The sequence below is a fragment of the Talpa occidentalis genome, unplaced genomic scaffold, assembly GCF_014898055.3.
Source record: "Talpa occidentalis isolate TD23 unplaced genomic scaffold, MPIMG_talOcc4v2.1 talOcc4.9, whole genome shotgun sequence".
NCBI lineage: Eukaryota > Metazoa > Chordata > Mammalia > Eulipotyphla > Talpidae > Talpa > Talpa occidentalis.
In genome coordinates, this window is record NW_023605305.1 from 87,999,112 (window position 1) to 88,021,844 (window position 22,733).

General features: G+C 39.6%; 1 protein-coding gene across 4 annotated transcripts; it reads left to right on the forward strand.

Annotated features, from left to right (window-relative positions):
• Positions 1–674: 674 nt before the first annotated feature.
• MAT2B (methionine adenosyltransferase 2 non-catalytic beta subunit) lies at positions 675–22,380 on the forward strand. 4 transcript variants are annotated; one of them, XM_037499157.2, is made up of 8 exons: positions 675–838; positions 2,881–3,002; positions 11,249–11,443; positions 13,350–13,464; positions 13,642–13,794; positions 15,960–16,153; positions 17,652–17,765; positions 18,372–22,379. In XM_037499157.2, exons 1-8 carry the CDS (start codon positions 820–822, stop codon positions 18,540–18,542), a joined length of 1,083 nt encoding a protein of 360 aa, XP_037355054.1. In that variant the 5' UTR covers positions 675–819; the 3' UTR covers positions 18,543–22,379. The 4 variants fall into 4 exon arrangements, with proteins under 4 accessions (XP_037355054.1, XP_037355056.1, XP_054547049.1 ...); XM_037499159.2 differs by lacking the exon at positions 675–838 and adding an exon at positions 857–891; XM_054691074.1 differs by lacking the exon at positions 675–838 and adding an exon at positions 860–891 and having other exon boundaries at positions 2,755–3,002.
• Positions 22,381–22,733: the final 353 nt, after the last annotated feature.

Consider the following 22,733-nt stretch of genomic DNA (forward strand, 5'->3'; position numbering starts at 1 on the left):
CTTCAAGAGAGAGTGTAAATCTGAGTGTAACTTTATTTTTGTTAGTGGTCAGTATATATATGTTTTTTCTAAAGGCATAGGAACAGTGAACATCAAAGAAATCAGTTTGTTCATAGGTTTAGCTTATTATTGACAGGGCAGTGATTTATGTCCAAAATACATCTGGACCTAGTCTTATTCCTAATTGGACAGGTTATTAACTCTTTCTATATTTTTGTACTAACTACTACTACTATTACTTACTTATGTTTACTCATAATTAATTGTCATAGGTAAATTTATATTATAATGCAGTTAATATCAAAGGTACTAAAGTTAAGCACATAATAGAAAGATTATTAAACTACAATTCTATTATAACACAGTGTTTAGTAATGTTTTATTTGCATTAGCCTAATTATTAAATTACGTATGCTTTTTAATTAGCAATCAATGACCAGAAAAAGGAAAGATTTTAGAGAGACAGTTGTAGCAGAATAAAGTTTATGGGCCTTGAGAAAGCGAGATAAGGTTCCAGGTGGTCATCATTTCTTTTAATCATCTTTGTGGCAGCTTCTGGTGGTCGTTATCTCTTGGCAGGCATTCGGCTTCTCTGCATCTTAGGGAGTTTGCTGTTCTCCCCCTGCGCGCTTGGTTCCTTGCCCACGCAGGACCTCAGGGACCATGGCAACAGCCATTAGCCCTGAGGGTCACTGCAGGGGGAGGTGCAGCAGATTTTCTACAAGACCAGAGTCCAAATCTATTGTCTGTTCCCCCATTCTGATAGCCTGACAATTTCAGTGACGCTTCAAAGAACTTGACAATGTTAACTGGACAGTGATGATGGCTGCACAAGTCTGTGAGTATACTGAGAAACTTGGGATTTACACCTTGAAAGGCTGAATTGTAAAGGTAAATATAAAGCACAGAGTGACATCTTAAGTTGCCTAGAGGTAAACCACAGAGTATTTTAGGCCCTGGAATACATTTTTTCTTTTGCCTGAACAACATAAGAAATAGCTTTACGTATAGGAATATTACAAATGGTCAATATTTTTATCTTCTGCAGTAAGCATGTTTACTAATTGTTCTTTTATAGACTTTTATGTCACTAGTAGCAATCATCAGCAGAATCTACTCCAATGCCTTTTCCTATTATGATTTCTTTTCACATTTAAAATGTGCTGTCTTCAACCCTTGGTACTGGAAGTTACCAAGGTACTCAGTCATCTTTAACAACAGAATGATTACACACATTATTGAAAAGAATGGCTTAAAATAGTCTTTTTTTTTCATTTTGTGGTGGCTGGGTATCATAAATGTGCTGAGGTGCGAAATTGTACACTTCAAACCTATACATTGCTGTCAACTAGTGTTACTTCAATCAAAACAAATAAAGTCTAATTTTTGAAAATCAAAATGTATTATATTCATTTTGATAATTTTAACTAGTAATTTATATATATATATTCAAAAAATAATTGTGAAATATTCGCTTTTTTTTTTTTTTTTTTTTGCCGTGAACTGAGTATGGAGCTGATACAGAGGTGAAAAACTTTGCCCTAGGGGGAAGAGCACAAGAGACTATGGTGATGGTTCAAGGGTGATATGGTGGCTGGAGAACTCTGGGGACTACAATGATGTAATAAAAAGTTAATCAAAAAAAAAGAGGGAGAGGGAGAGAAAAGTAAGAACTTTTCCCTAAAGTTTACATAGATGAGTAGACAGAGACAGTCATAAGGTACAAATAATGGTAATCATATACATCAAAAAGTGCTATAAAATATAGGTAGACAATGCTGTGGGAGAGGAAAACGCAAGTCCTTTAAATGTTCTGAATATAGTGCTCAGATACATGTCTGATGATTATTTTATTATTTCTCCCTGTCAGTTTTGTTTATTCATTTTCTTAATATTTTATTTTGATGAGCAGAAGCTTTCAGTTTTGATGAATTTTAATTTATCAATATAAAAAAATTGTTTAGTTCTTCATACCTTACAGGCACTGCATGCCTAACTCTGCAGTTTACCACTTGCTATGTGAGCTAAGTGGGTAGAGCATTTTATATAAATATATATACACACACATTTATTTTATAGTTCTATTTGAATGGCAATTTTATTGTTGTTCTTAAATTGTTAGACATAATCCAGAACAGCGGTTCAGAATTTTACTGAATATATCCATCATCCATGACAGTGTTTAAAAAAAAAAAATTACGTGGGTTCCTCTCCTATAGAGTGCTTTTGTTTTGTAGATTCAGTAGTGCCGGCAGATTCGGTTTCCTTTTTTGCTTTGGTTTTTTAGAGCCAGCAGATCTGAGACTCACTGACCTGGAAATCTTAAATTCGTGGCCAGCCTTAAAGCTACCCCACCTACCATTTTCTCAGGGGGCAACAGCACAATGTTAATGAAAATGACTGTTTCAATTTGTGTTCTGTTACCACCAGTGTCTTTTATGGTCCTCTAAATAGTTAATTCGGACTGGGAGTGGGTGGGGAGGAAGCTCTGGAGAACTTTACTAAGTCGATTCTGTTGTCATAACTGAACAAAATATTTCAGAACCGGAATCCGTTGCACAGTCTGCAGAGCTTTCCCAACGTTGGCTCTATCTTTTCTGCAAGAGCAAATTTGTAAGGTCTTCACAGAAAGGATTTTTTGTTTGCTCATGTTTTTGTTTTGTTTTTTAAATGAGCTCGCCTCCTAATGCCTTAGCTATAAACCCTCGCTTGGCGGGCTATTAAATATGAAACTTCTCATTGGATATTTTCAAGGACAGCACGGGGAATCAGCTGCCAGGTTACTGCAATGTGGCAAATTGCACGAGATTCTGGGATTGGAATCAAAGTGCTAATTTAAAAGGTCGACAGAAGCTGCAGCTCACGTTTTTTGCGTGCCAGCACTCTCCGCAGGCAGAACAAAGACCCGGCTGGAGCAGGCGGAAGCTGAGATCCAGTCCACAAATCTGTTTTCCCCAGAGAATTTTGGAACCATGCCTGAAATGCCGGAGGACATGGAACAGGTAAGAGGGAGCTATTCCAGAAATGAAGCATTCTGGAATTAGTTGCTTAAAAGCACCCCAGTGACCATTTGCCAAAAAGCCTAGACGGTGTTAATTTTTTTTTTTTTTAAAGGGGTGTTACTGGTTTCTTTGAAACCTTCCTTTGGTGCTTGGAAAAGAAACCAACTTTAATTGCTGATTTTAGGAACCAGATTATGGAGAGCTCAGCTAAATCTAATTAGTAGATAAATAAAATGTGAAATGGAACTGCACAGTTTCACTTACCATATTAAAGCTAATGATGTGGATGAAGGTTGTATATTAGTAAGCTTTTATCTGTTGTGCGGTCTAGCCTCTCTTTGTGTTGGCATAAATTCACTCTGCTCATTAACTTTGAACTCTGGGCTCTCTTTAAATGTAGCCACCACAGGAACTTGGATATATATTGGCATTTTCATCCCCAGAGAAACGATCATCTTTAAAGAGAGTGATTAAAAACAAAACACCCACATAGTCCCTAGAAATTTACCCATTTTACCTGTCAGGATTCAAACTAGATTCTTAAATGTAGGCAAGTAAACTATTTTCTATTCCTCAGTCTAGACTGGATTGCTCTGAGAATCAGATTGCTAATTACATGTGCATGTCCTTAAATCTTCACCCTGTACACTTAATTTTTTTTTTTTCACCTAGAAAGATAAGAGAGTACCACAGGTTGTAACTAGAAACTTTGAAGAAATTCCCAGTTTTTAGAAAAGAGGCTTAAGAGGATCTGGAATGGGCATCCACCCACCCACACCTTTCAATGAGGGGGCAGCCTTCTCTAGGATTCCCTAATTAATGCTAAATTGATGCACTGTAGCAGCCTGGATTAAGCAAAACGGGAGGAGCCTCTGGCTCTTTCAGTTCCGTTCCAAAAAAACTTTGTTTGCTTGAAATAGGAAATGGAGTCTGGTGGGGGTTATGTGAGGAAGGCATCACAGGACTCCGACCTAGAACACTTTAAAGTCTGATAGGCTTTAGCCCTACGATAAACCCAAAGAAATATAAATTATCCCTCTCTGTATTTCTTCTTAAGAAAAAAATCCAAATAGTGGGTGACTTTTAGGTCTTGGTGTCATATGTGTCTGGACGAAAACACCATGTTCGGTGAAAAGTTGGCCAACCCTACACAGGCTGTGCTGGTTTTTCTCCAGTGTCAATTTCACGGGCATGAGGGCTGAAGGGGATTGGGGGGTTTGAACTGGATAGACACTTGCACACTGGGTCATTTGATGCTTTTTTATTTTTTTAAAAGATTTATTTATTTATGCATACAAGAACTGGGGCACAGGCCAGAGGCGTGGGGTGTGAGAAACAGAGTGGGGAACAGAACAGGCAGACTGACTGAAATACACTGCTGAGGAGAGTAGGGGGCGAGTCAGGAGAGGTCTGCCAAGCCATGTGGGTAGCTCCCTGGCTGGCCTCGAACTCTAGCTGCAAAGGCTGAGGATTGCTTCATACTGCGGTGGTTAACCCTTTGGGCCACCAGGGAGGCCGGGATTTGATGCTTTCAAAACTCGACACCGGCGACTGAGGGTCCTCTCTCCCCTTTAATTTTCGGTGGTTTTGGAGGCTCGGCTCCCCAAGGCGTTGCTTCACCAAGTAAGGTCTGGACGCCTGTTGACACCCAAGTGTAGAGCCAGGGCTCTGCTGTCTCAGCTCCTCATTCTGTAATCGTGGGGAAGAGTCTCAGAATCTGCGTTTGGAAGAGGCACCAAAATCGTTCACCTCCCTCCTCTCCCTCCCCAAATCCCCACGTTTTTATTTTTAACTGCTTAAAAATAGACTTTGACTTCTTTGGAATTTCACACGTACTTTTTTTTTTTTTTAGCATCCCAGAAAGGCAAATGGGTTCTTGAGGTGTTCATGACTCAGCTGCCAACACTTTTATTTTTATTCCTAGTTTCTTCCTAAAAACACCCTGAAGGCCCTTGCTATCCTCCACGGCCTCTCCCTTTTGGCTCCCCAAACATTCTTCTTTTTTTTTTTTTAAAGATTTATTTATTTATGCATACAAGAACTGGGGTACAGGCCAGAGGCTCAGGGAGTGGGCGGATTCACCAGAGACAGAGTGGGGGACAAAACAGGCAGATTGAAAGACACTGCTGAGGGGAGCAGCGGGTGAGTCAGGAGAGGTCTGCTGCACCATGTGGGTATCCCTGGCCAGGGATAGAACTCGTGCTGCAATGGCTGCGGACTGCTTCATAGGTTGCATCTTAATCCCTTGCCCCACCAGGGAGGCCCCCTCCCGGAACATTCTTTAGAATGTTTGTCACTTTATAGATCACTTGTCGGGTGAATGCTTAGGCAGTGCGCACAGTCTGCACATTTATAACTCCTTGTAATTTGCTTCAGCCAGTTCCTAGTCAAGAAGAAAGAAGACTCGGAGCAGGGAAGCAGGCAAACCATCCCCTCCCAAAAAACCTGCTATTAGTTGCTCAAGGCCTAGGGCTCTGTGGGGCGTATTCCTTTAAGAGTCGGCGCGTGGGCTGGAGCGTCCTGTGTGCGCCCGCCCTTTGCTGGGGCGTCACTGGCGCCCGGACCAATCAATGCGCGCGGCTTTGGCGGCGGAAGCCGGAAGCAGAGCAGGGGCTGGCCGGGAGGCGGGCCGAGTGCGACGAGCTGCGGCCCGCGGAGGTCTTGGGCCAGTGGAGGTGGCGGCCGCCGGGGCGGCGGCTCCAAGACGGCGGGCATGGTGGGACGGGAGAAGGAGCTGTCCATCCACTTCACTCCCGGGGACTGCCTGCTGGTGGAGGTGAGCCAGTCGGACCCCCGGGCTGAGGGGAAGCGGGCGCGCGGAGGGGGCGAGCCCGCTGGCGGGAGCGCGTCCTCGGGGTCTGGAGCGCCGGGTCCCGGGCGCGAGGGCGGCGCCGCCGAGTGTTTACGGCCGCGAGCGCCCTTGGGTGTTTCCTGCAGGAATCCCGTAGGTCGGGTTTCACTTTCAAGTCTCCCTGGAGCGGAGAGGGCTGGAGGGGGCTTTGGAGCTGTTGGGATGCTCGCTCTTGAGTCCTGTTTTCATCATTTATTCGTCTTCCTCGGCCTTCACTGCTCGTATTTCAGGGAAGGGAATGGTAGATTTTCAGAAATAAGAGCTTTGGGTGCTGACAATCTGCTTAACTCTTGGTTTTATTATACAAGGCACTGTGTTAAGCACTTTACGTGCATCATTTGCTTTCATTTTCACTGCAAGGTACTTTTTTTTTTCCTGCTTCACAGATGAGGGTGGCACATTAGCCCAAGTTCGTTCAGTGAGAGTGGAGGTGGGATTAAATTCCGTTTTTTGTTGTTGTTTAGGGCTTCGAACCATTACAGAGGCTACATAAAGGAAGAAGTAACTGTGTTAGGGATCCATCCCTAGATTACTGCACACCCCTGTGTTCTTTCCTTGGTTCCATTCCAGCCCCCCCCCCCAGCATTCATTCATCCACCCACAGAATCTGTCAAGGACCAGGGATAAGAATTTGTTAATGCCCAGACTAATAATTTTTTTTTTAAGGATTTACTTATTTTTATACAAGAACTGGGGTACAGGCCAGAGGCGCGGGAGGGTGAGAGGATTCACCAGAGACAGAGCCGGGAGGAGAATAGGCAGACTGACGAAGTACACTGTTGAGGGGAGCAGCGGGCCAGACAGAGTTCTGCCATGCCATGTGGGTCTCTCCCTGACCAGCGCGAATCGAACCAGCGCTGCAGAGGCTGCAGACAGCTTCACAGTGCTGTGCTCAACCCGCTGCTCCACCGAGGAGGCCCCCAGGCTAATACATTTTGTGACGGTGAAGAGGGTATAGGAGGTAGCAGTTTTTGATAATGCAAAATTTTGTGCTTTCAAATAGCATATTTAGTGTTTTCAAATCACCTTAGGGTTTGGGCATAGGTGACCTATTTAAATCCATCTAATACTCTTAAGCTCCGAGATTGTGCTGAGTGCATAATATATATTTATTTACATCTATGGACACATATACATGTTTATTCCAAAAGATTAATCTCTTCCCAGTAGTTCACGTAACTTATTTAAAAAAGGATTTTCATGTTTTCTTTCATTAAAAATGGCAAAACCAAGAGCTTTGCCCACATTCGCTGTTCTCAAAACTTGTATAATTAAAACTCACTGGTGAGAATGAGGACTGTGATAATAGTTTGTTAGAGAAGCAGACCGCAGTGGTTCCTATTAAAAATACTGCCTAGGATATATATATAGCAAGAGTGACAAGGGGACCACTGACACATAGGTAATCAAGTTTCTTAATATCTCAGAGTGCCTCCTCACAGGGGAGTGTTGTGAGGATCAGTTAAATGAATGGGAAACTTTGCCAAATTTAACAGGAGATTGTAAATATTAACAAAGTAGTTATATTTACCATGACAATTTAAGAAGATTCCTTGTAAGATACCAATGATAATTCATTCTACTTTTTCTAGCACATTTTAAGGAGTTAATGCAAGTAGGCCAAAGTAAAAAAAAAAATCACTGCCCCATAGTACTATGCGGAACCATTTTAAAAGACTTACTGTTTCCATTACCTGCCTAGTGTGGTATTTAACTAGATAGCATAGTAAGAGTTCTCTGTCGATTTTTATGTGTTTACTTTTTCATGAATTTTTTTGGTGTTTATAAATAGGATCATTTGAAGTTACTGGCTTGAAGAGCCAGTGTATTGAAGAGTTTGTGCAGTAAGAGGCAAATATATTTAGAGTGTCTTAAACTGATTTTTGATATATTTTATCATAAGATAAAATACAATAAGATAGTAATAAATACCATAAGATAGTGATACAAATTGAGAAAGTAGACTTTTTAGGCAGACAAAATATTTTCAACTCTTCAGTTGTGTTTGGGTTAACTAGACAACTTTTTTCCCTCCCATTCTCAGTTTCTACAGTGTTTGGGTATTTCTGTTTTACAGGACTAACATAATTCATGGAGTAAACATCCAGAGTTATTTTTAGAAGAGAAATTCTTTTTAAAAGAAAAAAATCAAAACAAAAGTTTTGAATAGAGTTCTGTTTGTATATAGAAATTCAAAAATAGAGATATTTTCGCCATCTATTTCAGAGTGATGGATATTTTATTTGCTAGCCACCAATAAACTTGTAATCTGACTGAAAAAATTCTTGTTTTGCCTCCTTTGCCGGTGACAGAAGGTGGTGATTGAGTCTCAAGAGAGAATTGTGTGAAAAAGAGGGAGTTATATTGAAATAAGTGAGCTACCTTTTATTTTTCAAGACCCTCTTTGTGGTAAGGATGATAAGGAAAAGGTTAGAATTATGGGCTTGTAGAGCTAGATGCGCCCTAGACATTTTTCCAACTGCCTCATTTACCAATGAGGAAATTAGAGGAGATGGAGTAACTTTTGAATACTACAGTTTGTGGCAGAGCAGATAAAACGGAATTGTGAGAAAGGAAAAGGTTAAAGGATTGAGACAAATCTCATATGTATTTGTATTTTCTTTTTTTCATATGTTTTTGAAGCAAGGAGACTGAAGTTCTGGTCCCAACCTTTTCCCTTTTTTACTGTGGGCAAAATGTAGGCTACAGAATCCTCAGTTGAGAAGTAATGTCTGGCCTATGTCTCTGAAAAGGCTGTTCTTATGATCAAAGGGGATGGTGTATGTTTATATTGTATTTAATGCTTTTCAAATTCAAGATTGTATAGTATTCTTTCCACTTTCAAAAATGCTTCTACTTTAGAATCTTTTTAATAAAGAAAATATTTTCATCTGAGAACTTAACATATTATCCCAGGAAATAGGGTATTTTATTCAATAACCCCAATCCTTTTTAAAAGTATATTCCCTAAAGAGTCTAGTACTTGTAACATAATACTGTGTTTTCATCAAGTCTAAGTTGCCCTTGATTATTTGGGGCTCTTAGGTTAAGATGCACTCAAAACCAAAAAACATCCCCCAATTCTGGCACTTGTATATGATGCAGCTCTTTCATTCATTTAACAGAGATGTTGAAAAGAGGGAAAAGCATGCTGCAAGGCGTTAGTGGAGTGGCAGACATCTCATTCACTGTGCAATGGCCTTTGTGGATTGCCTCGTGCTGCCTTTGATTTTTGCTCCTTTCCTTTTTAAGAGGGAAAGATGTGGTCACTTCTGGAAAGGTAGATGGCAATTTTTTTGACTTGAGTAAGAAGAGTGAGCTTTCCTGGTGTTCACAGTTACAGTTCCTCTTTCATCATCATCAGGACCTTGTCAGGCTATAAAATTATCAGATCTTACCCCAGATCTACTGGATCTGGAAGACTTGCCAGCTGTGTGTGAGCCCTGAAGCATGAGAAGCACTGACCTAAGAGCTGTTATCTATTCCTTTGCATCTTCAGAGTGAAGGAAAAAGGGAGACACTCAGAAACTGTACCAAATCATAGCCCTTTCTAGTGCTTTCCTAGGGATCTTTATGGTGTCTAGCCTATGTAAATTGTTTTCTGATTATATCTCTACTAGCTTTGGCGTGCTTTCTCCTCTTTACAATTTAGTCTTTGTAGACCTGCTCTCTTGCCAAAATTCAAAGGAGGTATTTTGCTGGCTGAAATCCTTGTTTTCATAGATCACGGGGGCTCAGAGCCATGTTTGACAACAGGATCTAGATGGATTTCCCTTTTCCTTTTAAAATATCTTGAAACTGTTTGAACTGAGGAGAAAATACCTTTAAGAGTTTGCCTTTATACTGACTCTGTCAGTCTTAAAACCATTTCAGATTTTTCCTGTGGTTTGGATAGCCTTTTCTTTTCTTTTTTAAAGATTTATTTATTTATTTAAGCACTGGGTACAGTCAGAAGTCGGGAGGGTGAGAGAATTCACCAGAGTCAGAGCGGAGAGCAGAACAGGCAGACTGACGAAATACACTGCTGAGGGGAGCAGCGGGCTCACCAGGAGAGGTCTGCGCGCCATGTGGGACCCTTGCCAGCGGCCGCGGGCTGCTCACGCTGTGCCACCAGGGGAGGCCCTGAATAGCCTTTTCTTGGGGGGGGGGGAATAATAATAATTGGGCCTCCCTTGCAGCCTAGGAATTAAGTCTCAGTACTGTCACCTCTACAGCCTGAGTTCAATCGTTGGCCAGTGAGCTAACCCACATATGGTGCAGTAGACCTCTCCTGTCTCACCCGCTGCTCCCCTTAACAGTGTATTTCAGTAAATCTGTGCTCTTCCCCACTCTGAGTCTTCTTACTGCCTGCACCTCTGGCCTATACCCCAGTTCTACACAAAAATAAATCTTTTAAAAAAAATTTTAACTTGAATATTTCAATTTATCTGAACTCAGCACTTAAGAAAGGAAAGTCTTTGGTTATTGTGTGCATATGTAAACTTTCTGTTATTTCAGGTGACTGTGGCAACACTTGACAAAAAAGGTCTTAAGCTGATAAGATTTAATGTTTTTTTTTTTTTTTTTTTAATTTCCTTAATAGTAAATGTTGATTTTATGCAATAGTCTGGGAGAAACCTGATGTTACCCATCTTGGGAAGAAGGGAACAATTATAAAACTGTGTCTTTTAATTTTAGTTTGTAAGGTTGCTGGGTGTTTTCCCCCTTGCTTCATAATAGCACATAAAAGTCTAAAAATATTTTTGTATTTTTAAATCCTTCTTATTCTCTGTTAATTAATTCTAACTGTTCTAACTGTTCTGTGTAACTACATAAATTCTGTGAAATGTCAATTTCCTAACTTAGACCTATCAAAATCTGACAAATCAGTGAGATTTGAAAGGAAATTTTGGATTAAAAACTGAGGGCCAAAAATGTCCGCTTGTAAAGAGATTGGTGAAGATATGACTTGGCTAGACTCTTTAATCAAAACTTTAAAATAAGTAAGCCTGAAACTAACTTTTTTTTTTTAGTATGCTTCCCTGTGCATTTTTAATAAGCCAAAGAATATAATTGAAGTTGCTGTTTATTACTCATTTGCACACCATTGATCATAAAAATACGATTTCCCATTATTAACATCAGAAATCTAAATATTTGAGTAGGTAATTCCTGGCAGTATCATCTTTGTTTCTGTTTTTGGGTAAAGATTATAACCTTCTAAGTGATGCAAATGTTGATACAACTTGAATGGTCTTAACTTCTCACTTAAGAACTGATGTGGAGATACAGAGCATGGATCACATGACTTAGAGCTAAAGTATTTAAGTAAATAAGCCATGACAATGTTTCATTCCTTTGAGAGAAAAATTTCTAAGTAAACAATCCCCCCCCTCCCCCACCTTTTACCTTTTAGGAGGAAGTTAACATCCCCAGTAGGCGGGTTCTGATTACTGGTGCCACGGGGCTGCTTGGCAGAGCTGTATACAAAGAGTTTCAGCAGAATAATTGGCATGCTGTTGGCTGTGGTTTTAGAAGAGCGAGACCAAAATTTGAACAGGTGAATTTGTTGGATGCTGCTGCAGTTCATCACATCATTCATGATTTTCAGGTATGGTTTAAAGTGTTTATTTTAATATATATGCAAAGTAGACTAAGACTTGTTTCGGATGACTAGAAAATGTTCTTGTTCTTAAGGAAGTTGCTGTACTAAGGCTCTAACCTATTAAGCAACAATAGTGTACTTTTTTTTTTCTTAGCATGGCCAAGAATGTGCAATTCTTTTTTCTTCTTATTTTATTTTTTTAAGAGGCATGCATTATTTATTTATTTATTTGTTTGTTTTTTTTGTACATGCACTGGGTACAGTCAGAAGCGCGGGAGGGTGAGAGAATTCACCAGAGCCAGAGCAGGGAGCAGAGCAGGCAGAAGGACCGAAGTACACTGCTGAGGGGAGCAGTGGGCGGCAGGAGAGGTCTGTGCGCCATGTGGGACCCTCCTCTGGTGGCCGGGGAGCAGCCAGGGATCGAACTGGCGCCACAGAGGCCGCGGGCAGCTTCGCAACCCAGCTCTCAACCGCTGCGCCACCAGGGAGGCCCAAGAATGTGCAATTCTTACAGAGATTTGGTTGAGACTTAGGTTGACAAGATATTAATGAAGCATTTTTTAAAAAGCTTGTGTTTATAGAGTACTTTTCTGATTAACACTTTCTATGCCAGGGCTTTTAAAAATCTTATTTGTAAACCTTAACAATCCTGAAAAGATGCTGTCATGTCCATTTTAGAGATGAGGAAAGGCTCAGAGAAGTTAAGTAACTTGGTGGTTATGGTCACATAAAAATTTGGGTTCATTACACTTTCTGATGGAATTGAGAGTTCAAGTTTTTCCTAAAAACATGATCCAAGAAACATCTGCATTAGAACCGCTAGGGAAACTTGTTCTTAGGCCATACTCACAGTGATCTTAATTCAGTAAATCTGTGGTGGGACCCAGAGCTCTGTATTTTAAGGCATACCTCAGATTATGCACATTCACATTTGAAAACCGTCTCTTCCAGCAGCCATTGTGAAGGAGGAATTCCGGAGTGTGGTCCTCCCACATCTTGTCTGGCTAACCTTCTGGAAAGTAGCTGTCCCTTCTCACAAAGGACCCTCTGCAACCCTCTCTCTCTCTCTTTTTTTTTTTTTTTTTGAAGATTTTTTTTTTTTTAATTTATGCGCACAAGAGCTGTGGCACAGGCCAGAGATGTGGGGGGTGAGAGGATTCACCACAAACAGAGAGGGGAACAGAACAGGCAGATTGACCGAAGTACACTGCTGAGGGGAGCAGTAGGTGAGTCAGGAGATGTCTGCTGCACCATGTGGGTTGCTCCTTGGTGGGCCGGGGATCGAACTTGTGCTGCAGAGGCTGCAGATTGCTTCATAGTGCGGTGCTTAATCCCTATGCCACCAGGGAGACCCCTGCAGCCCTCTCTTCATGTCTGTCTTATTATCCTGAAAAAGCCTCTTTACTTACCTGTCTTATCCATTGGATTATGAAGACCTGGCTTACATAGGCCTTGTGTAGCATACTAAATGCTTAGCTGTGGATATGACTTTTAAATTATTGGTCTCAGATTTGAGTTTATGAATTTAATTTGCCATTGATTTTCCTCTCCCTTTAGCATAGACTTATTGTTTTGATCAAATTACAGAAGTATTAGTTCATTTTTTTCCCCATCTAAATTAGGAGATGAATTTATTTTCATTTAAATGTAGTCCCTGATGTAGAGTTGTCTGGTTCACCCTGAGGATTACTAAATTGCTCTTTGATTTTCAGGTTGTCTATAGTTTTAAGGAAGTTCAGATCTTGGGGGAGAAAAGGGAAGCATGATAAACTATGTTAAAAATTACAGTGCATAGATGAATGGGTGTCATTTTTAAGAAACATTTTTTTCTGTGAAATAATTTACTCTTAGAAGGCTATAGTTCTTGTTTTTTCCTTTTTGGGCTAAAAATACATCAATGCTTAACTTCCAGCCCCACGTTATAGTACATTGTGCAGCAGAGAGAAGGCCAGATGTTGTAGAAAATCAGCCAGATGCTGCTGCTCAACTTAATGTGGATGCTTCTGGGAATTTAGCAAAGGAAGCAGGTAATGATGGCTTTATAAAATCTTCATAAAATATTAAATGGATTGCAGAGTTTTAAAGATTAAAATTTTATAGGTTGCTTATCAGAAATTTATTTTCATAAATGAAGAATGACCTATAAGTTCCATTAAAAATATTGTCATATAATAGATTTATTTTCTTCTATCCCTTTTTTGTAGCTGCAATTGGAGCATTTCTAATCTATATTAGCTCAGATTATGTATTTGATGGAACAAATCCACCTTACAGAGAGGAAGACATACCATGTCCCCTAAATCTGTATGGTAAAACAAAATTAGAAGGAGAAAAGGCTGTCCTACAGAACAATTTAGGTAAGACACAATCTTTTTAACCTCTTGATTATATTTGAGGACTTCTGTTTATTATATACGTGTGTTTATGTGTATATATATGCATGTATATATTTGTAATTTAAAAGAAATTAGGGAACATATAACTAGAAAATTTAGAAAATATAGTTAGAAAGGATTTTAGAAATTGTGAAAGACTTAAAGATTATTTTTTTATTCTTTTTTTTTTAAAGATTTATTTATTTATGCATACAAGAGCTGGGGTGTAGACCAGAGGTGGGGGGAAGTGTGTGTGTGAGAGAGGATTCACCACAGGATTCACCAGAACGGGGAGCAGAATAGGTGGATCTGCCGAAATTCACTGCTGAGGGGAGCAGTAGGTGAGACAGGAGAGGTCTGCTGCCCCATGTTGGGTTAGTTCCGTGACTGGGCGTCAAACTCCTGCTGCAGAAAGCTTCATAGTGCTGAGACTTAACCCCTTGTGCCACCAGGGAGGCCCTGCTTTTATGATTCTTTCTAGACTTTTTTCATGATCAGTTTATACATGACTATTTCATATAGAAAAAGAATCACATCGTGGAAACTTTTTAATCTTTCCCCAAAAAGTGACAATTTTATTTCTCTTAGTTTGAGGTATTTTGTTAGATATATTGTTTATCTTTTTTCCTATGTCGTGTATGCACTGTTTGCCTATTATAAAAAGTATACCCTCCTAGAAAAAAGCACTAAATTTTAAATTGTAAAGAGTGAAAGTCTCTTGTAATGCTATCTCAGAGCAGCACCAAAATGTGATTCTAAATGGAAGCATTTTTTGTGAGTTTTAAAAAATATATGCCTATTCTTTTGTAACATTGCTCCCTTCCATCCCCATCTTTGTGTTTCAGTTCCTATAGAACCATTTCTGAGCTATCTTTTTCTTACTGGTCTTCATAGGAATTAATTTAATGATCCCCTGCCCTAGACAGTCTAATCCTTGAGAAATATCACCTAGAGTTTTAGATGCCATATAGGTATAATAGTAACAGGTACTTTCTTTTTCATTTTGTATTATAAATTATTATGCAGGAACAGTCCTTGAACATATACCATCATATAGTTGTCAATAAACTAAGTGAATTTTTTTTTTTTTTAAATGCTCCTCCTTTCTGTAAATCAGAACTCAGTTCCTTTTCTGGTTCCTAAGAAAGAATCCACTTTGAACGCATACCAGCATTTTTTTTCCTCTTTTTTAAAGATTTATTTATTTATACAAGCACTGGGTACAGTCAGAAGCGCAGGAGGGTGAGAGAATTCACCAGAGCCAGAGCGGGGAACAGAACAGGTAGAACGACCGAAGTACACTGCTGAGGGGAGCAGCGGGCGGCAGGAGAGGTCTGCATGCCATGTGGGACCCTCCTCTGGTGGCCGGGGAGCAGCCGGGGATCGAACCAGTGCTGTAGAGGCAGCGGGCAGCTTCGCAACCCAGCGCTCAACCGCTGCGCCACCGGGGAGGCCCAAACTAAGTGAATTTTTAAAGAAGTTTGATTTTTCAATTAAAGTACTAATTATCCTGACTGTTCTAACCTCTCAGTAGGGAGGTTAGAAATTGAAATACCTCAGAGTCCCTTAATTAGTGGTTTAAAAAATTAACATGGTGCTCCTTCACATATCCTTTATATACTTATATGTATTATGTTTATATGTAATATTTGGATCTGTTTTTTGCATATATATTTTTTTTCTGAGCCTGTTGAAAGTTAGTTGAATTTCACTCCAGAATTCATTGTATCTTAACTTTTGTATATGCCAAGGATGTTCCTTACATAATTACAATGCATTTATCACACAGGAAATTTAACATTAATACAATAACAAAGCATAATCTATCTATAAGATTTCTTCCCCAATAGTAGCAGTCTATCAATATAATGCAGTAAAGGATTTTATTGGATCTAGGATCCAACTAAGGATCACTCATTGTTTTGTCATGATCAGTTTTATTTTTAATGATCATAATAATGAAGAAATAATATATGAAAACACTGCAAATGATGGACAGTTAATATTTGGGATCACATTTGTTAAATGTTTTTACAGGTGAGTTGTGTTATTTTGGTTTATTGTAAATTTTCTGCTGTCAGTCTTCAAGTGTGTATACACTTTCAACTGGCTAACCTTAGACCATCACTACTTGTGTTAATCTCCAGGAGCTGCTGTTTTGAGGATTCCAATTCTATATGGAGAAGTTGAAAAGCTTGAGGAAAGTGCTGTGACTGTTATGTTTGATAAAGTGCAGTTTAGCAACAAGTCCGCAAACATGGACCACTGGCAGCAGAGGTTCCCCACGCATGTCAAAGACGTAGCCACAGTGTGTCGCCAGTTAGCAGAGAAGAGAATGCTGGTAAGAATCTTTGGGAGGAAGAATTTCTGGAGGGAAAGTCCCTAACTTTCATCTTCATAAGAATGCTGTTGGGCCTCCCTTGTGACACACAGGGTTAAGACACAATCTATGAAGCTTTCTGCAGCCACTACAGCACGAACTCAGTCCCCCAGCCAGGGAGGTGACCCACATGGTGCAGCAGACCTCTCCTGACTCGCCCGCTGCTCCCCTCAGCAGTATATTTCACTCATTCTGCCTGTTCTGTTCCCCATTCTGTCTCTTGTGAGTCCTCTCACCCTCCACACTTCTCGCCTGTACCCCATTTCTTATATGCATAAATAAATAAATCTTAAAAATAAAATAAAAATGCTGTTACTGAATAAATGTGCAGTGTTTTTGACAACTACAAGGAGACCAAATGAAAGTAGTAGGCTATATTCAGGACTAATAAAAATACTGTGCTTTGTCAGAAGATTACTTTCCAAAGGCCCTGTGTGTTCTTTGTTTTACTGCCAAATGTCTGAAGCCTTTTTTTTTTCCCTTTGGGTAGTAACAAAACAATCTCCTAATGTTTCTTAGGAAGTTGTGGTTTAGGATCTGTGGAGCCCCAAAGGAGAATCTACATAGGAAATGATAATTTTAGCCACTTCATGAATAATTTTTAATTAAAAGTAAACCCATTAGATAGGTGTTCATTTTAAACATTCAGAAAAAGTTGGAGCTAAATAGAATAGCCATAAAAAGAAAGGTTAGAGGCTTTTAAGTTTAGAATATTAGTAGTATGAGTGTCGATTTATGTATATATAAATTCATTTTTATAAAAGAAATAGTTATAGTTCATAGTTTATTTTAAATAATCAGTACTTAAATATATGTTTATGGCTAATAATGTCACCTTGAATACTAGTTCTGTTGATTTTTGGTTTTAGCTTTTCTGGGTAATTAGAAATACTTGTAAAATTGGGCTTGGATTTCCATAAAAATATGTAATCGGGCCTCCCTGGTGGCAAAAGGGGTTAAGACGCAACCTATGAAACAATCCACAGCCTCTGCAGCACAAATTTGATCCCCGGCTGGCCAGGGAGCAACCCACATGGCGCAGCAGACCTCTGCTGACTTGCCTTCTGCTTCCCTCAGAAGTGTGCTTCGGTCAATCTGCCTGTTCTGTTCCCCACTCTGTCTGTGGTGAATCCTCTCACCCTCCGCACCTCTGGCCTGTACCCCAGCTCTTGTATGCATAAACAAAAATAAATCTTAAAAAAAAAAAATCTCTAATCACTTTTAGTATACCTAAAAGTGTACTAAAAAAATTTAGGCTGAATCTCGTAAGTTGCGTTTCTTGCTTAGCTGGGAATATTCATAGGAATTTGATTTTTGATATTTTGTGATGAGCATTAGGGAAGGGAGGGATGCATTTTACAGTCCTTGGACCCTTAGAATGAGCTTTTTTGGCAAGCCTGCTATTATTCCACTTCATTCAAAAAGTTGAAACTACTGAATTTTTTTGTGTCCTTGTTAGGATCCATCAATTAAGGGAACCTTTCACTGGTCTGGCAATGAACAGATGACCAAGTATGAAATGGCTTGTGCAATTGCGGATGCCTTCAACCTCCCCAGCAGTCACTTAAGACCTGTAAGTGCATGGCATTTAAAACCTCCTTCTGAGCCTCCCTGGTAGCCTGGGCATTAAGACTCAGCACTGTGATCCCCTACAGCCTGAGTTCGATCCCCGGCCAGGGAGCTGACCTACATGGTGCAGCAGACTTCTCCTGTCTTGCCCACCTGTTTGCTCCCCACTGTCTCTGGTGAATGTTTTCACTCTCTACACCTGTGGCCTACACCCCAGTTCTTCTACAAAAAAATAAATAAATATTTAAAAAACCTAAAAACCTCATCTGAAAGACATGCCCCATCCCTAGCATATTGATTATTGATAACATTTTCCTTGTTGCTTTGGTGGTGTTAGAGAACTTCACTTTCTAGTATTAATCTGTGAATTTTGCTTGTTTATTGACTGTTTATATTGTTCCTCTTATCTAAATTATGTATAAAAACCCATCATTATTCATGGAAGTTTATAGGAAAAATGACTGTCTTGATTGTTGCAGTTTTGTTTTTGGTTCCAGGGAGGATCAAGCCAGATTTCCTGGCACTGAGGGCAAAATGAAGTAGAGAATATAAAACCTCAGTATGTAGCTTTGCATTTATTTTTAACTTTGTTTTTGTTTCACTTTCCAAGATAACTGACAGTCCTGTCTTGGGAGCACAGCGTCCAAGAAACGCTCAGCTTGACTGCTCCAAGTTAGAGACCTTGGGCATCGGCCAGCGGACTCCATTTCGAATTGGAATCAAAGAATCACTCTGGCCTTTCCTCATTGACAAGAGATGGAGACAAACGGTTTTTCATTAGTCCATGTGTGGCTTTTGTTTGTTCATTTGTATAGTATGTGGCACTTTTTACAGAAAAAAGGAAATAGTTTTGTACGAGTGCTCTTTAATTGTGACTCCTGAGCTTTCAGGTAAATGATGCTCTTGCACTAGTGAAATTTTTGTCTAAAGAAACCAAGGGCAGTAATGCCTTGTTTGAAGTAATGATTTCTGTTTATCATTTGTTTGTTCTGGCTTCACTTACTGTTTGAGTGTAGTAAATTATGATTCTTAAATATTTGAGAGCCAGGACAAAACTGATCTGCTGTAGACTTTTTTTTTTTTTGGATGAAATGCATTATTCATTCCAACAACCTCTACCTTTGCTGGACTTCACAACTGTTGAATCTTTTACGTTTTAAGATGTATTGAATAGGATGAAAATCATTGTGTTCATTATCTGCTTTGCTTGAGCTCAGATCAAAATGTTTGAGGAAAGAAACTTTATTTTTGCAGCGTCAGTTCAGTTTTTATGCTTGAGATAGTTCAGTGAGTTATGTATATTGGAACTTCTCCAGCTTCATGCCTCCCAATTTTGTAGCAATGTATGGTGAGCCGTGGAGAGAGGAGGGGAATGTGTGTGTGTGTGTACGTATTTTTTTAATAATATATAAAATTGTCATTTCCACTCCATGTCACTAAGTGCTATTTCATCTATGTAAGTCTTTGGACCATTCATGAATAATAATAAATATGTACTGCTGGCATGGGAATGCTTAAGTTCTCTTGTATTTACTTCTGTTTTTTAAGTATGTACCAAAGTTCTAGTTATTTTGGTTGCTTTGATTTTTAAAATTTTCGTCCTTATTTTCTGCCATTTGATGCCTACAGGAATCATAGTTAATATATATTGAGATGCAAAACACAATAAAGTAAACTTGGGGTGAGCCTACCCCATGACATCCAGAATGCCATAGATAAAGTAAATAATAAGTAGAATGTTCCTTCTGAAGAAGGCAGAGTGTGTTTGAATGTATTATCTATATTAAGTAAAATTGAGGTGACCTTAGACTCAACAATATTTCTGGCCCTTAGTAATAAGGAAGCAGAAAGTTAGTGTCTTATATAAGTTGCCTGATTCGGGAATCAGTGCAAACACTGGTTTCACATTTTCTGATTTTACTTGTGGGTTATTGTTTCCCTAGATTATACTCTTGTTCCTTTACTGGATAGAAAATACTTGTTTCTATTTTCCTTATTAGAATTTTGGGTCCAGAAAGGATCACATTTAGGTGATTGGATTAATGCACAATTTCCAAACCACACTAGATTTTATGATTAAGTAGGGACATTTTACTGATCTCTGAATCTTGGCCAGTGAAATAGACTTTCTGGGATAGAGGTCTCTAGCTGAATTTTAAATACTAAGGTAGCCAGCCTCATACTTGGATTTGGCAACCTCTGAATGAAAGTATTCTGGATCAGTTTTGTTTTTGTTCATATCTTTATCTTTTTTTAGAAGTTACTTCATTTCACCTGGTACAAAGTTCAGAGTTTCTGAGTGTTAAAAAGCCTCTCGTTTCTCCTCTAGCCACCTGTTTTCCATCTGAGGGAACAAGCCTGTGTCGATCCTGGTTTGTTTCTAGAAGCTCTCTGCATATATGAGAATATACTCAATGCAGCATGTGTGTATTTATACTCTCACCACTCCGTTTTTGTTTATACCCTTTTCTGCACTCCCCCGAACACACACACATTTAACAGCCCTTGGAATGTGTTGTTCTGTATTATAAAGAATGTCCATGTTTTCTTTTCTATTTATTCTGAAGTTTCAGTCTTAAAGAAAAAGATGCCATAATAGCATTTCTTCTTCCAGATTTCTCAGTTGTCAACACTTAGTCACATTTTTTTCTATTTTCTCTCTTCAAACACAAGATTTACTATGTATTTTTTCCCTGAGCCACTTAATAAGTTGCCAACATGATGTTTAATGACCCACTTAGGAAGTAAAATCAGTGTAGATTTTCAAAAAATAAGGATGCTCTTTCGCATCACCCCAGTAACATAACTATTGAAATCAAGAAGTTAGCTTTAGGGGCCTTCCCGGTGGCGCAGCGGTTGAGCACTGGGTTGCGAAGCGAAGCTGCTCGTTCAATCCTCGGCTGCTCCCCGGCCACCAGAGGAGGGTCCCACATGGCGTGCAAACCTCTCCTGCCGCCCGCTGCTCCCCTCAGCAGTGTACTTCGGTCCTTCTGCCTGTTCCGCTCCCTGCTCTGGCTCTGGTGAATTCTCTCACCCGTGCTTCTGACTGTACCCAGTGCTTGTATAAATAAATAAATAAATCTTTAAAAAAATAAATGCAATCTGGGACAGTTCTTCCATCTTATTCTTTTGTGACTTTGACATTTTGCCATCTCTCTATAAGAAACCATTAATTTCCATTGATACCTCTAGTCCTTTAATAAAGGCCTTAATTTCCCTCTATTTCGGGAGCTCCTGTTATTCTCAGTCTCTTTAATCATTTGCTCAAGTCATCGGTATGACCGTTCTGATGATGCCACGTCCCCACTGCACCCCTTCTACAGGTTCCAGGAACCAGCTGACCATCCTTGATCCTCAAGCCCTGGCCTGATGGCATTGATTATGTGGGTCACTATTCTTGATCAAGGACTCTATCCCCAGCCCCACCTTCCCCGACAGGCACTGCACCAACAACCACACGGCCCTCACAGCAGAGCACCAAAGAGGAGGAACGAGGTGTTTTACAGCAGCATTCATTCCCTCGTGTTCAGGAATGAACCACAATTTTTAAAAATTTGTCTCTTGGGCCTCCCTGGTGGCACAGGGGTTAAGTCTCAGCACTATGAAGCTATTGGCAGCCACTGCAGCACAAGTTCGATCCCCCAGGGAGCTAACCCACATGGCACAGTAGACCTCTCATGTCTCGCCTGCTGCTCCCCTCAGCAGTGTGTTTCAGTAGATCTGCCTGTTCTGTTCCCCACTCTGTCTCTGGTGAATCCTCACAACCCCCACACCTCCACCTCTGACCTACATCCCAGCTCTTCTCGGCATACATAAATAAATCTTTAAAAATCATTTTAGTCTCGTGAGACTTAAAGATCATATACACTTACAAGTATATGCTACAGTAGGTCTGCATATCAGCCTGCAGTACAGGAATTAATTCAGAGAACATTGATTACTCAAGTAGGAAAACCTTTGCAAGAGGGATCTGAAAGCATGAGGAACAGAATGTGCCTTAAATATTTCTCACACTTTTTATGTTACCTGCTTAAAACACTGTCCAAGATAGTTACGGATGCTTATTTCACATGGGTTTTAATAATAGTAATCACTTTGGCAACTTGGTGGAGTAAGTAAGAAACATCCCACTCTCTTGTAACGAAATCTTTGGAAAAAATTGTGGTGTAAATTAAATCACATCGCTTTGAAAACCAAATTATCATTGGCAGTGAATATGACCGTAGGTACTAATTCAAGTGGATGGGCAGTCTGGAGAGAAATTTCTGACTTAAGGTATCATTAGGCAGAGTGCACAGAAATGATCAGATCTAGATAGGAATGGTGTGTTTCTAGCAAGTTACTGTTTCTTTACCTAAGCTTCACATTAAGTGCAGGATGGAAGGTGGTGGAGTTGGGGGGCAAGTCCACCTGTTTCACAGTTCTGTTGTGGAAACACCTAGAGCACATGATAATCGAATGGCGCTATGAGCTTACAAAATGCGTTGTGTGTGGGTGTGTGCTTGTTACCGTCAACATTACCTTCACTTTCTGCCATAAATTTTCTCTAATACAGAGGATTACCAGTGGTCTTTGTGACTTTTAATATTTTCCAAATTTTCTGCAATGAGCACATTTTTTAACATTTTGGATGTTAAAGATGAATATAAAAAATTTCAAAGAAAATGTATAATTTTTGTCCTCTTTTGCCTAACAACTTTGCTACATAAATGAATTTATGTTTACATAATTTTATCTCTAGGAATTGAATAGATTCAGACTTGGTGTTTATTTGCTTAATTTATATGGAAAGAGGTAATTAAATCACTCTGCTTGTACCCATGATAGTTTTGCTTTCTATTGCCCCATCTTGATCTAATTATGTTAATAGCCAAACGTTAAAGTTAATTCATATCCTGCACTTGAAATACTCCTCCCTGACATCGCTGGCCGAGAATCAGCCAAATCCTTAACTACTACACAGCAGCAACCA